Source organism: Ahaetulla prasina, chromosome 1 (assembly GCF_028640845.1).
Source record: "Ahaetulla prasina isolate Xishuangbanna chromosome 1, ASM2864084v1, whole genome shotgun sequence".
NCBI lineage: Eukaryota > Metazoa > Chordata > Lepidosauria > Squamata > Colubridae > Ahaetulla > Ahaetulla prasina.
The window spans coordinates 364,629,955-364,645,872 of NC_080539.1; the positions used below are offsets into that span (position 1 = coordinate 364,629,955).

The 15,918-nt window shown below is 43.3% G+C and overlaps 1 protein-coding gene across 1 annotated transcript in view; it reads right to left on the reverse strand.

Moving 5' to 3' along the window:
• NCAN (neurocan) overlaps positions 1 to 15,918 on the reverse strand; it is a 154,108-nt gene that overhangs the window by 61,049 nt on the left and 77,141 nt on the right. The window contains exons 9-10 of the mRNA XM_058163138.1: positions 7,361 to 7,369; positions 100 to 1,021 (exon numbers count right to left, since the gene is read on the reverse strand). Of these exons, the coding sequence (XP_058019121.1) occupies positions 100 to 1,021; positions 7,361 to 7,369 (931 nt within the window). The remainder of the gene's footprint in view (positions 1 to 99; positions 1,022 to 7,360; positions 7,370 to 15,918) is intronic.

Here is a 15,918-nt window from a genome sequence, read left to right on the forward strand (position 1 = left end):
GAAAGATTCCCTCTTTTTAAGGCGCTTCCACAATTTACAGGCTCCCTACACTGAGTGGAAGGATGTTTCCAGTAGAAACCAAATTCCAAATCAACTTACTCTTTCCGTCAACTTCGTTGGACAGCGAGTAGCTTATATCTCCCCCAAGCGGAGAGGCAGGGCTTGGGACCATACCAGCTGACGTCTCAATGGCATTGTCTACCATTTCATGCCCTGCCAAGGCCAAGACGGTCAACGTAGTGGGTAGTATGGTGCTACCCTCTGGGTTCCCATCGACAGCCAGCTCATCTTTCCACTGTTCCTGGAAGTACCGCCCGTTCAATCCCGTGTAAACATTCTGATTCGATTCAGGGATGCCAGCCAAAGCTGGTGTTGCCCCATTGGCAGCAAGGTGGCCTTTTGGAGAAGCGGGGGAAGGAATTAGGAAAGGAATTGTTGGGTGCTCCTTTAGGATTTGAACTGGAGATGGTTGTGGAGAAGCAGTATCCTGTGGGAATAAACCCTCCGTGTTTCCCTGCAACCAGGTTGGAGTGACCAGATGAGGAACTGCTTCTGGCGAGATGCCATCTTCAGCAACTCCCTCCAAAGACATCTTGCCCAACATTGAAACCACGCTCAGGGACTCTTCAGTGACGTTCACCTTATCAGCATCATCAACGACAGTGAAGAGTTTGCCATGGTGGAGAACATCTACAGAGGGTTCTGTGGAAGCCCCTCGAACTTCTCCAGTTAGAAAAGAGTCATTGGGTACCGTGGACCTCTCTTCCACGCTTTCTCTTCCAACTGGGAAAGCCGTTACCATCTGGAGCTGCTCGTCTTCTTCCAATAATGGCACTGCCACTTTGTGTAAGGGGCCGTAAAGATCCTTGGCTGATTCTTTGGAATCTGCTGACATGATAGCTTCCTGGTTTTCCCTGGGGAATAGCTCATTCTGGCTCAAATAGGACAGGTCAGGATTGTGCTCCACCAAGATGTTCTCCATTCCTGATTCGTGGCTTCCCTCCGTATACTGGTCCATGGGCTGATGGACAGTTTCTTCTACAAAGGGTGGCCTGTCTGGTATCTTGGCCAACTGATGCCCTGTAAAGGGATAAAAAGGAAAATTGTGGATTCAGGAAAAACTCGACCCCTGGGGAAAAGCCTTTTCCAACAGATGCTTTTCAAGTTGACCCTCTAGAAAGAGTCCAGAGAAGAGCCACAAAGGTGATTAGTTGACTGGAGGCTAAAACAACATATGAGGAACAGTTGCTGGAATTGGGCATGTCTAGTTTAAAATTAAAAGAAGGACTAGGGGTGAGAATAGAATAGAATAGAATAGAATAGAATAGAATGGAATGGAATGGAATGGAATGGAATGGAATGGAATATTTCACAAGAAGAGTCCTCCACTCCTCTGCTCGCAATAAAATACCTTATGCCACCAGACTCCAAATGTTGGGCTTAGACAATTTAGAACTACACAGACTTCAATCTGACCTAAGCATAGCTCATAAAATTATCTGCTACAATGTCCTAACTGTCAATGACTAGTTCAGCTTCAACCACAACAATACTCGAGCAAATAATAGATACAAACTCAAGGTAAACCGCTCCAAACTTGATTGCAGAAAATATGACTTCAGTAACAGAGTGGTCAATGCCTGGAATGCACTACCTGACTCTGTAGTTTCTTCCCAAAACCCCTAAAACTTTAAGCTTAAACTGTCTACTGTTGACCTCACCCCATTCCTAAGAGGTCTGTAAAGGGCGTACATAAGTGCACCTGTGTGCCTACCGTCCCTGTCCTAAAATTCCTTTTTTACTTACTCTTTTCATGTATCCAAATTATGTTTATACTTTTACCTGTTATCTTATATGTGATTGACAAATAAATAAATAAAAATAGAATAGAATAGAATAGAATAGAATAGAATAGAATAGCAGAGTTGAAAGGGACCTTGGAGGTCTTCTAATCCAACCCCTGCTAAGGCAGGAAATCCTAAACCACTTCAGACAAATGGTTATCCAACGTCTTCTTAAAACCTCTGGTGGTGGAGCACCCACAACTTCTGGAGGCAAGTTGTTCCACTGATTAATTGTTCTCACTGACAAGGAATTTCTGAATTTCTCTTTAGTTCTAGGTTGCTTCTCTCCTTGATTAGTTTCCACCCATTGCTTCTTGTCCTGCCCTCAGGTGCTTTGGAGAATAGCTTGACTCCCTCTTCTTTGTGGAAGCCCCTGAGATATTGGAAGACTGCTATCATGTCTCCCCTAGTCCTTCTTTTCATTAAACTAGACATACCCAATTCCTGCAACCATTCTTCATATGTTTTAGCCTCCTGATCCTTAATCATTTTTGATACACATAATAACAGTGTTCCAGTATCTCAATGATTGCCACAAAGAAGAGGGAGTCAAGCTATTCTCTAAGCAGGGGTCTCCAACCTTGGTCCCTTTAAGACTTGTGGACTTCAACTCCCATACTCTGGGAGTTGAAGTCCACAAGTCTTAAAGGGACCAAGGTTGGAGACCCCTGCTCCAAAGCACCTGAGGGTAGGACAAGAAGCAATGGATGGAAATTAATCAAGGAGAGAAGCAACCTAGAACTGAGGAGAAATTCCTTGTCAGTGAGAACAATTAATGAGTGGAACGGCTTGCCTCCAGAAGTTGTGGGTGCTCCACCACCAGATGTTTTCAAGAAGACATGGGACAACCATTTGTCTGAGGTGGTTTAGGATTTCCTGCCTTAGCAGGGGGTTGGACTAGAAGACCTCCAAGGTCCCTTTCAACTCTGCTATTCTATTCTATTCTATTCTATTCTATTCTATTCTACTCTACTCTACTCTACTCTATTTTTATTTATTTATTTGTCAATCACATATAATCCAACTCTGCTATTCCATTAAATGTGCCGGACTTCAACTCCCAGAAGCCTTAGTCATGGCCATCCTGACTGAGGTATTCTGAGGGTTGAAGACCAGCACACCTGAGGTAGAGAATTGGCAAGGGCTGTTCTGGAAAAATTAAAAGAGAGAAAAGTTAGATTAAAAAACAAATCAGCCAGCGAGACATGCAAAGATTGGATAGAAAGCATTTATATTCAAAATAGGAAAGGGGGAGAAGGGAGGGGAGAAACATTCACTCGTGCAGCTCAGACAGATGCATCCAGGCAATGCCTCCGGCATACTAATAGGCATTCCCTTGGGCACAGAGTGTGGGTGTGCATGTGTGAGCATTAAGAGTGAGCTCAGAGAAGGCTGGCGTGGAAATATAATTAACTTAGAAACGATCTTCATCATTATTCCAGTCTATCTTGGACAAGCTGTCCCGGGAATCTTGGTTCCCTTATATGTCGAAAGCAGAACTTGAATCAGGACAGGGGGTCCTCGACTTACGATGGTCACTTAGCGACCGCTTGAACTTAGGGCAGGACTTCTTACAACCCAGATTCAATGTTCCAATGGCTGTTTCCCTGTAGTTGCATGACCACATTTTGAGCACTTGGCAACTAGCCTGCATTTATGGCGGTTTGCAGGGCTCCACGTTCACGAGACTGATTTACGTTTTTCACCATTCGGGTTTCCGCCCCACTCACCCCCAAAAGAAAATTCACCATTTAGTGACCATTCGAAATGACAACAGTACAAGAAATAGTGAATTATGACCATGTTTCACAATTTAGACCAGGGGTCTCCAACCTTGGCAATTTGAAGACTTGTGGACTCCAACTATTTATTTATTTATTGTTTAAATTTCTATACCACCCTTCTCCCTAAGGACTCAGGGCGGTTTACAGCCAAAGTAAAACAATTACTACAAAAATTAAAACCAGTTTAAAAAGGAAAATTCAAATTGGCTGAACACTTAAAACCAATAAAAACCCCAGCTTTGCTGGCTGAGGAATTTTGGGAGTTGGAGTCCACAAGTCTTCAGGTCACCAAGGTTGGAGACCCCTGATTTCCCCTGAGGACCGGGATATCTTCGAGACCGCCTTTTTTTTTTTTTTTTTACATTTATATCCCGCCCTTCTCCGAAGACTCAGGGCGGCTTACAGTGTGTAAGGCAATACCACATGCCTCCCACCGGCCGGTACGCTCCCATAGAGAGGGTCTTCTCAGGGTGCCGTCAGCCAAACAGTGTAGGCTGGCGACGCCCAGGGGGAGAGCCTTCTCTGTGGGGGCACCTACCCTCTGGAATGAGCTTCCCCCAGGACTTCGACAACTTCCTGACCTCCGGACCTTTCGCCGCGAGCTGAAGACGTATCTATTCTTCCGAGCAGGACTGGCTTAAATAGGGTTTTTAAATATGGATTTTATTGGGGTTTATTTTATATTTTGTATTGTATTTTAAATTTTAGGCCATATTGAATAAGTTTTTTAAAGAGTGTTTTTATTGTAATATATGGTATTATTTTATCTGCCTGTTCACCACCCTGAGTCCTTCGGGAGAAGGGCGGTATAAAAATAAAATAATAATAATAATAATAATAATAATAATAACAACAATAACAATAACAATAACAACAATAATAATAATAATAATAATTATTATTATTATTATTATTATTATTATTTAGACTTTTGCAGTATCCCGACGGTCATGTGATACCAAATTTAGGCACTTGGCAACTGACTCATATTTATGACGGTTGCAGGTGGGTCATGTGATTCACCTGTTATGCCTTTTTTGTTCAAGCAAAGTCAATGGGGAAACCAGATTCACTTAACAACCGTGTTACTAATATAACAACTGCAGCGATTCACTTAACAACTGTGGCAAGAAAGGTCGTAAAGTGAGGCAAAACTCTCTTTAACAATTGTGTTGTGACAGAAATTTTGGGCTCAGTTTTGGTTGTAAGTCAGGAACTATCTGTATAGCCTTTAAAGAGGGCGTCCTCAATCTTACGACCACAACGGAGCCCAAAATGTATGCTGTTAAGTGAGACGTTTGTTAAGTGAGCTTTGCCCCATTTTTTGCCCAAGTTGTTAAGTGAATCACTGCAGTTGATAAGTTAGTAACCTGGTTGTTAAGTGAATTTGGTTTCCCCATTGACTTGGCTTGTCAGAAGGTCGCAAAAGGGGAAATCACATGATCCCGGGTCGCTACAACTGTCATAAGTATGAACCAGTTGGCAAGCATCTGAATTTTGATCAAGTTTCGCCGCGAACTTAAAACCTATTTGTTCCGTCTCGCTGGACTGGCTTGATCTTTTAAAAATTTTTAATCTGATTAATTGGGGTTTTAAATTTTTAATATTTATAGGGGGTAATTGTGTTTTAGTCTTGGCCAATTGAATGAATTTTTAAGGGTTGTTTTAATATTGTCTGTTTTTTGTATTTTAACTGGCTGTTCACCGCCCTGAGTCCTTCGGGAGAAGGGCGGTCTATAAATTAAAATATTATTATTATTATTATTATTATTATTATTATTATTATTATTATTATTATTATTATTATTATTATTATTATTATTATTATATGACCATGGGGATGCTTCAAAGGTCGTAACTGTGAAAAATGGTCGCAAGCCATTTTTTTTCAGTGCCATTGTAACTTCGAACGGTCACTAAATGAACCGTTGCAAGTTGAAGACTCCCTATATTCTCCTCCCACCATTATTTTACCATCCTTTTGAGCTCAGAGAGATGGGGAACGGAATGGTTAAGTGTACTCCAATAGGTGAACTCAGGGGTGGGCTTCAAAAATTTTAGCAAGGGGTTCTCCGCCCAGTTGCTGGGTGGGCGTGGCCATGGTGGGTATGGCCTAGTTAGTCTCGCGCACCACAGTGGTGGTGGGGGGTGTTTTTAACCTTCCCTGGGCTCTGGAGGCTTTTGTCGAGCCTCTGGGAGGGCAAAAATGACCTCCCCAGGTTCTGGAGGCCCTCTGGCCTTGTTTCCAGCCTTCCCAAACTTCCAGTAGGCCCATTTTTCACCCTCCCCAAGGCTATTCCTGGGAGGGGAGGGGCACTCTGGGCGGGGCCAGCCAGGAGTGGGATTTGGGGGTTCTTTGAACTGCTCAGAATCTTAGCTACAGGTTCTCCCGAACCGCTGCGAACCCCAGGCAGCCCACCCCTGGGTGAACTCCACAATGCCTCGGTTTGTATGACACAGGTCTGTTAAACAACCGCATCTGGACCAACGTGCTAAGCTTGATGAGTTTCAACCGAGCCTGCCGGTTAGTTTATGCTTCAATGTGTACATGAGCTGAGAAAATGAGAATGCAGTAACTAACTTAAACATATTCAGTGAGCACAGTTGGGGATAGAAAACAGTCCAGAGTGGATGACACGCTTCACTGGGTCTTTATCGGGAGGATTAGCATATTGGGGTTCTGCAGGGGGTTGATTTAGCTTCAAACAGACCTGGGATGCTGCAATCATCATAAATTCATGCATGGTTTTTTTTTACCAAGCAAGTGCCCAAAATTATCATGTGGCCTTAGGGATGCTGTGATGTTGTAAATGCAAGAACCAGTTATAAGTCACTCTTTTTCAGGGCCATTGGAACTTAGGACGGTCACAAAATAAGCAGTTGTAAGTCAAGAATGATCTGTATTATTTCTATGGCTGTGGGCTTTTTACAGAACACAGAATAACAGAGTTAGAAGGGACCTTGGAGGCCTTCTAGTCCAACCCCCTGCCCAGGCAGGAAACCCTACACCATTTCAGACAAATGGCTATCCAACATTTTCTTAAAAATTTCCAGTGCTGGAGCATTTACAACTTCTGCAGGCAAGTTGTTCCACTGGTTAATTGTTCTGTCAGGAAATTTCTCCTTAGTTTTAAGTTACTTGATTAGTTTCCATCCAACTGGCTAATGCAGTCTGTTATTAACACAGCTGCCTGCAATTACAATTACTGCAGGTTCGAGTCCCACCAGGCCCAAGGCTGACTCAGCCTTCCATCCTTTATAAGGTAGGTAAAATGAGGACCCAGATTGTTGCGGGGGCAATACAAGTTGACTTTGTATATAATATACAAATGGATGAGACTATTGCCTTACACAATGTAAGCCGTCCTGAGTCTTCGAAGAAGGGCGGGATATAAATTCAAATTTAAAAAAAAAATTGTTTCCTGTCCTGCCTTCAGGTGCTTTGGAGAATAGCTTGACTCCCTCTTCTTTGTGGCAGCCGCTGAGATATTGGAACACTGCTATCATGTCACCCCTAGTTCTTCTTTTCATTAAACTAGAGTACCCAGTTCCTGCAGCTGTTCTTCATATATTTTAGCCTCCAGTCCCCTAATCAACTTTTTTTATGGAGCTGCAACTGAAGGCCTATTCTCCTAAAAACCACTCCTAAAACAGAAGGCTAAAGAGAGTAGGAGGGGGGAGGAAACCCCATTTTCTCTGGGTGAAACCCACATTCAGCTTCCCTCAGCCAACTCCCCTTCCCTCTCCGCCTCTTTGAGAAGGCAGGATTTAAGGGGCAATTATTGCAAAAGCTCTGAGCTCCAAGCTGGTCGGGGCCCAGGGACTCAATTTTCCTTTTGTCAGCCAAAGCGGCTGCTGCCAGGCCAGGCGGCTGCTGCCAGGCCAGGCGGCTCTGATTTATGAAGGGGCTGCTGGAAAGAGAACGGAGACACGGCAGGCCACCTCTTTCAAGCCCTTTAAATAAAACAAAATGCCTGCTCTTGTTTACTACTGGTATCTCAGGCTGGGCTATAAATCCCAGCATGTCCCTTTCCCCCTCCCTGGTTGTTATCCCAAGAAATTGTTTAAGGGTGGGTGGGTGATGCCATGCAGCTGCAGAGAAGCAATTCACAACTTCGGGGAAAGTCTTCTGCTCCCAAGAAAGGCATTGGGGAAGCAGCACACAAACTCCTGCTAATTAAGGAAGACAGGTGAGCAGCGGGAAATCCCAAGCCAAAATAGTAGCAGTTTTGCTGAACCCATAAAGGAGAAACAACTGATGTAGAGCAGATTAAAAGATGTAACCCAGCCTAGTTGAAAATTACAGACCAATCTCTCTATGCTGCATCGCCTGCAAAGTAATGGAATCTATCATCAACCAATCCATTACCCTCCACCTAGAAACCAACAACCTACTCTCTAATAAACAATTTGGATTCAGAAAAAAATTATCATGTTGTCGTGTCCCACTCCTCCGCTGACGGCCGGGTCAGGGAAATCCGAATCAGGTGTGCCTCTGCAGCTCTGCCAAAGTCCTAGCAAAGTCCTCAAGGCAGGCAGGAGATCAGAAAGTGACTTCAGCAAGATATGTTTAGACTTTGCCTGACTCAGAGAATACCAGAAAGCAGGTCCTTTATATAGGCCATGGGGTGTGGCTCCATGACTCAGCACTTATCCAGGCCTGCCCCTCCCTTCCTTCTGTTTCCTCCGCCTATCAAGTCTTCTGACGCGAGGGTCACTCCAATCAGCAGCTGTTGGTAATTGACCTTCCTCAGGCTCACATGCTGTGGAGGAGGGGGAGGGGTCTAGTTGCTCCGTTTGCCTGGGCATGGAGCCAGAGCTGGGGGCTGGAGATACTTGCTCTTCTTCAGCCTGTCTGGGCATGGAGCCAGGGCTGGGGCCGGGAGGCATGCTAGGACATTCTTCAGCGTTCGGAAGCAGATAAGCAGGCCCCGGCTGTGGTGAGATTGGGCGAGACACAACACATGTAACTTACAACTTCTCCACTGCAAAAACATATGGACTACTAACCTTGATAAAGGCAAAACAATAGATGCAATCTACATAGACTTCTGCAAAGCTTTTGACTCAGTAGTACATGATAAACTTCTCCTAAAACTAAAATCCTACGGCATTTCAGGACCTCTTCACAATTGGATAAATGCATTCCTGTCAAACAGACAACAAGTGGTCAAAATTGGCAACGCTCTATCAAATGTAAATTAAAAAAAAAATCCTGTTCCTGTCAAAAGTGGCGTTCTCCAAGGCAGCGTTCTTGGAACAACTCTCTTCATACTTTACATAATTTTTTTAAAAAAATTTGAATTTATATCTCGCCCTTCTCCGAAGACTCAGGGCGGCTTACATTGTGTAAGGCAATAGTCTCATCCTATTTGTATATTTATATACAAAGTCAACTTATTGCCCACCCAACAATCTGGGTCCTCATTTTATCTACCTTATAAAGGGTGGAAGGCTGAATCAACCTTGATCTCTGTGACCTTATCTCAAGTTATTGTGTTCTCTTTGCTGATGATATCAAACTATTTAACACCACCAACAATACTTCTACCCTTCAAAAAGACCTTGACTTTGTATCCGATTGGTCTAAAACTTGGCAACTCCAAATCTCAACCAGCAAATGCTCAATCTTACATATTGGGATCTTACATATTGGGCCACGCCCACAGAACCGGTAGCAAAAAAAAAAAAAAATGGACTTCACCACTGCACTGAGAGCTTATGCACCAAAGACAAATTCCTTGTATGTCCAATCACACTTGGCCAATCAAGAATTCTATTTTATTCTATCTATTTTACAAGCTCTATTTGTCAGCAAGAAGGAGAAAGCTTCATCCTTTATTTATTTATTTATTTATTTTTATTTTTTTGTCACAACATCATATAAAAAGGATTATATAGTATATAAACATATATATGAGTAAATATTAGGAGGTATAAGCACCAATATATATATAGGAAGAAGAAAAGAAAAAAAACAACAACAATAGGACAGGAACGGTAGGCACGTTTGTGCGCTTATGCACGCCCCTTATGGTCCTCTTAGGAATGGGGTGAGGTCAATAGTAGAAAGTTTTTGGTTGAAGCTTTTAGGATTATGGGAAGAGACCACAGAGTCAGGTAAAGTATTCCAAGCACTGATGATTCTGTTACAGAAGTCATATTTTCTGCAATCTAGATTAAAGCGGTTAACATTAAGTTTAAATCTGTTGGTTGCTCTTGTATTGTTGCAATTAAAGCTGAAGTAGTCTTTAACAGGAAGGACATTACAATAGATGATTCTATGAGTTAAACTTAGGTCTTGTCAAAGGCGACGGAGTTCCAAGTTTTCTAAGCCTAGGATTTCAAGTCTGGTGGGATAAGGTATTTTGTTGTTTTCAGAGGAATGGAGAACTCTTCTTGTAAAATATTTCTGGACACCTTCAATTGTATTGATGTCAGAGATGTGGTGAGGGTTCCAAACAGGCGAGCTATATTCTAGAATTGGTCTAGCAAATGTTTTATATGCTCTGGTTAGTAGTGTGGTGTTTTGGAAAAGAAGCTACATGAGGATTAGGTTTACAACTCTTAGAGCCTTTTTGCTATGTAGTTACAGTGGGCTTTGGCACTTAGATCATTTGACATGAAAACTCCAAGGTCTTTAACGAGATGGGGTCATCTGTAAGGTAATGTCCATCAAGTATGTACTTAGTGTTTGGGTTCTTTTTCCAATATGTAAGAAACAATATGTAAGAAATATGTTTAGAAACAATCCTGAATCCTGAATCCTGAAACGTGAAAATCTCTTGCCTGTTTTCATTGGATTCAAATAAGTCAAATCCAAATCATTTGGGCCAGATCTTATCCTTAAAGAAGGTTTTGAGCTTCGTCTTCTACTTTTCTCGGTTTATTGGTTGATTAACTGGATTTACATCCCTCTTTCCCCCAGCAGGTCTGCCGTATGTGGCTCTGTAGGATTCTGCCTTCCAATTATATATCCGTAAAAATAAAAAACAACAAGAAAGTTCAGAGGTAGGCTGGGCTGAGAAACCCTGACTGGCATTAGATCATTCTTTTCTACTTTGTGCGCCGTGTCTTTGCTTCTATTTGTGTGGCTGCAACTTTGATGGTTTTGCCAAGCTGGAAAGCAGGGTATAAATTAAATCAATCCATCAATAATAGGGATGCTTTTGGGAGATGCTGACAGAGAATTGCTCACATTAACAATGCTCTTTTTCCCAGAGACTTGAAAGCTCAGGCACCAATAGGCCAATTGTACTTTTTTTTTTTTTTTTTTTTGCGATGCAGACACAGGGCCCAGAGAGGGGCCATTTAGACTGGCTTTTGCGGAGAAAATAATTGCAACCATTACTCAGGGTGAAAACCAGATTCTTACATAAAAAGTTCCTAGTTCACGGTTGTGAATAATAGTGGGTAGCTGAAAACAATTTCTGCCTTCAGGCTGGAGAAATCTCTTAGCCTACGCTGACCTCGTGGATATTGATTGCATTCGCCCTTTCTTCAGAAACATGTGGACTAGAATCTTTGCACTTAAGTGGGGGGTCTGTGGTTCAGGAAAGAGAATCTCAGCAGGGTTGGCCAGTATTTGGATAGGAGGGGGCTGGGAAGCCCATATATATAGAGTATCCTGGAAAATTGATAAACCTTCTAGAGATAGATAGGTAAGTAGGCAGGTAGATATGATAGATGGGTGGAGAGAGAGGGAGAGAGGGAGAGAGGGAGATGATAATCAGCGGTTCTCAAGCTGTGGGCCGGGACCCCATTGGGGGTCGAATGACGATTTGCCAGGAGTCGCCTAAGACCATTGGAAATATGGGAAGTATACTTGCGAGTCGAAGAATCATGCTCCTGACTCCACAAACCAGCTGCAGGCTCTTCAAATCGCTAGCCAAATTCGGCTTCAGGCGCGATGAATTAAAAAAGAGAGAAATCTTTGCTCTGATGTCTCCCTCTCAAGCCAGCTGCAATCACTCCCAATCGCTAGCCTAATCTGGCTTCAGGCGTGATAAACTTAATAGGGGAGGGGTCTCCGCTTAAATGCCTCCGTCCTCAAGGCAATCGCAAGCAGTTCAGATCGCTAGCCAATACGGCTTCAGGCGCGATAAATTCAAAATGAAAATAATTTTACGGTTGGGGTCGCCACATCGTGGGGAATTGTATTAAAGGGATCACCACATTGTGGGAATTGTATTAAAGGGGTCACAGCACTATAAAGGTTGAGAACCACTGTGATAGATGGATGAATAGATATAGATAGATAGATAGACAGACAGACAGATAATAGATGATAGGTAAATGGTAGATTATAGAGATAGATAGATGATGGATGGATGGATGGATGGATGGATGGATGGACAGAGATAATAGATGATCGATAGACAGACAGAGATGGCAGAGAGAGAGAAAAAGAACAGAGACAGAGAGAGATGATAGAGATAGCTATAGATAGTTAGATAGGTAGGTAGGTAGACAGATAGATAGATAGGTAGGTAGGTAGGCAGACAGGCAGACAGACAGACAGACAACACATATTCTGGAAGAATCTATAAAATCTGTGCAGCCCTTCTGTGCTTTTAAACTCTTTTTAAAAAGGAGATTGCCTAGGACATTTCCAGCAAGCAGAATCCAAATCAAGTAGAAGAAACCAAAACTGAGATGTAATTAAAAAAAAAAACACCCAAATCCTACACACCTTTGTAGCAGTAAGCATCGAATTTGGATGTCGGATCCGGGAAGCCAGTCCGGTTTGAGAATTGGTATGTTGTCCTTACACCAGGTTCATCTCCGCCACATTTCTTCCGTGGGGTTCGAATTGGATAGCGCACACTTCCGTCAGCCAGCCACCCTGGGTCACACTGGTCCAGCCCTTCCTGCCAGGCGAGGTATAACTGCCCCGTGGTTGCTAGATGAGCCCCTCGACTCAGGCAATGCTTCTGGGCCATTTGAAATGTCAGACGACCGGGGCTGGTTGCATAAAATACTTTTCCTGAAATCATGGGAAAAACATCATTAGGTTGGATCCACGCAGGACATTACTACACCTCCCGTTTTCCACTGGTATACAGGCAATCCTCGACTTACAACCACAGTAGAGCCCAAAATTTATGTTGTTAAGCAAGACAGTTGTTAGGAGTGGAGTGGTGGCCTAGAAGTGGAGCTCTTGCCTCACAATCAGGAGGCTGTGAGTTTGATCCTAGGTAGAGGCAGATATTTCTCTCTCTGAGCACAATGAGAACATATCTGCTGAACAAAACTCCACATTGGCGACAGGAAGGGCATCCGGCCAGTAAACACTCTGCTAGCTCCATTCAGTAGCCCAGACTCCACCCCGCAAGGGATTACGGGGTCATTAAAAGATGTTGATGAAGCAAGACAGTTGTTATGACTATAACTTGTTGCTGGCAATCCTTATGATTTACATTGATATATTGATCATCAATTGTGTTGTAAATGTTGTACCTTGATGAACGTATCTTTTCTTTTATGTACACTGAGAGCATATGCACCAAGACAAATTCCTTGTGTGTCCAATCACACTTGGCCAATAAAAATTCTATTCTATTCTATTCTTAAGTGAGTTTTGCCCCCTTTTCTTGCCACGGTTGTTAAGTGAATCACTGCAGGTGTTAAGTTAGTAACACGGTTGTTAAGTGAATCTGGCTTCCCCATGGACATTACTTGTCAGAAGGTCGCAAAAGGGGAGCACATGATCTCGGGGACACTGCAACCGTCGTAAATATGCAGCAAGTTTCAAAGCGTCCGAATTTTGATCATGTGTCTATAGGGATGCTGCAGTGGTTGTAAGTGTGAAAAACAGTCCTAAGTCACATTTTTCAGTAACTTCAAAACAAATGGTTGTAACTTGAGGATTACTTGTACATTGACACGTGGTTCTAAAAACATCTAGCTTTTTCCATATTAGATGTCTAAAATCAGGGGTGCTTACTCGGTTTATGATTCCGCCACGTTGTTCTGTCACCCCTCGCCTAAGTCCGAGCGATGACTTAATTAGCTGGCAACTATCAGCTCTGGCAGCAAACTAGCGAGCGTCTGCCAAGTGTCTCTGTTATCTGTCTTGATGCCGATGAGTCAACCAGGAACAAACAGTACTTCAGCTCTAGTTAAGCAGTTGATTTGCTTGCCACGAAGTGGTATAGCAGCCCTTGCTGTTTTTATATCCTGTGGGGTGTGGCTCCATGACTCAGCACTTCCTAGGCCTGCCCCACCCCTGCTTCTGTTGTTCCCGCCTCTCCTGCCTACGAAACCTAGGGTCCAGCCAGGCCTGATTGCCATCAGCCGGATCTGGAGGCATGGCCTGTGGGGGAAAGAGTCAGGGGACGGAGGCCTCGTTATCGCCTCCACTTGGCCTGTCTCTGGCTCCTGGAGCTGAGCCAGGGAAGCCGGTGCTCCCGAGGTAAGTCCTGATGGCCCTTCCCCCTCACTTTCCGAGTCACTTTCTGGCAGGGGCCCCGGCTTGGGGGGTGCAGAAACAACACACGTATTGTGTGAAAAATGCATTTATTCAATAGATAGTCCTCAACTTATACCCATTCGTTTAGCAAGCGTTCACAGTTACAAAGTGACTGCAAAAAATGACTTACGATTGGTTTTTACTCTTATGGCCATTGCAGCATTCCCCATGGTCATGTGATCAAAATTGGGGATGTATGTATTTATGATTACCCCAGGGTCGTATAATCACCATTTGTAACCTTCCCAGCCAGCTTCCAACAAGCAAAGCTGCTTGGAGAAGCTGTTTCATTTAATGACTGCATGATTCACTTAACAACTTCAGTGATTCACTTAACAACTGTGGCAAGAAAGGCCGTAAAATGGGGCACAATTCCCTTAACAACTGCCTTGCTCAGCAATTGAAATTTTGGCACCCAAACCTCTATAATTGTCTGGTTTAGTTCTGCAACCGAACAAGACAGACACAGACTTCAGAGGATAATTAGAACTGCAGAAAACACAATGGCTACCAACCTGCCTTCCATTGAGGACCTGTATACTGCACGAATCAAGAAGAAGGCTGTGAAAATATTTAGACTCCTCACATCCTGGACATAAACTGTTCCAACTCCTACCCTCAAAACGAGCTATAGAGCACTGCACAACTAGACACAAGAACAGTTTTTTCCCGAATGACATCACTCTGCTAAACAAATAATTCCCTCAACACTGTCAAACTATTCACTAAGTCTGCATTACTATTACTTTTTTTTAAAACAAGTTTTTATTGGTTTTTTAATTCCCCCCCTACACACATACATAGTTTATGAACAGAGTACTGGCCATATCATATCTTATACAATTTAATATATTCAAATATATTTTACTTAGTTACAATTTTTGCCAGAATATACTTTTTTCATAATTTTTATCCATATCCTAATATTTCCTTGCTCATTTCACTAAGTCACATCTTCTTTCGCCCTCAAGTTCTAATTTCTCTGTTTTTATTAATATTCATTCTCTTTCATTCATTTTTTAACTGTTTCAATTTTTATCCTAATATATTCGAATATATTCGGGGTTGCCTTTCTTCCATTTCATCTTTTCTTTTTCACAGCAATCCTTTCTTCTCCTTCTCACTCTTCTTCCTCCCTTCTTTCATCGTACCTACTTTCTTCTCTCCTCTCCTCTTTCTCTACTTCCCCTTCCTTTCTCCCCTTCCTCCCTACTTCCTCCCTATCTAACCTTCTCTCCTGCTCTTATTTCCCCTACCTTTCCTCCTCTCTTCTTCTCTTTCTTCTTTCTCTCTCACTCCTTCTCTCTTTCCATCTCTCTCCTTTTTATCTATTACTGCAATGCTCTCTACATGGGGCTCCCCTTGAAGAGCACTCGGAGACTTCAGCTAGTCCAGAATGCGGCTGCGGGTTATTGGAGTGGTTGGAGCTCCCACGTAACACCTATCCGTGCTGCACTGGCTACCTGTTGTTTTCCGAGTGCGCTTCAAGGTATTGGTTACTACCTTTAAAGCGCTCCATGGCTTAGGACCGGGATACTTACGGGACCGTCTACTGCTGGCTTCTATCTCCCAGCGTCCGGTGCGTTCCCACAGAGAGGGACTCCTCAGGGTGCCGTCAGCCAAACAGTGTCGACTGGCGGCCCCCAGGGGGAGGGCCTTCTCTGTGGGGGCTCCTACCCTGTGGAACGAGCTTCCCCTTGGGCTTCGACAACTACCTGACCTTAGGACCTTTCGCCGCGAACTTAAAACCTATTTATTTCGTATGGCTGGACTGGCCTGATTTTAAAATTTAAAATTGTAATTGAATTTTGATGGGTTT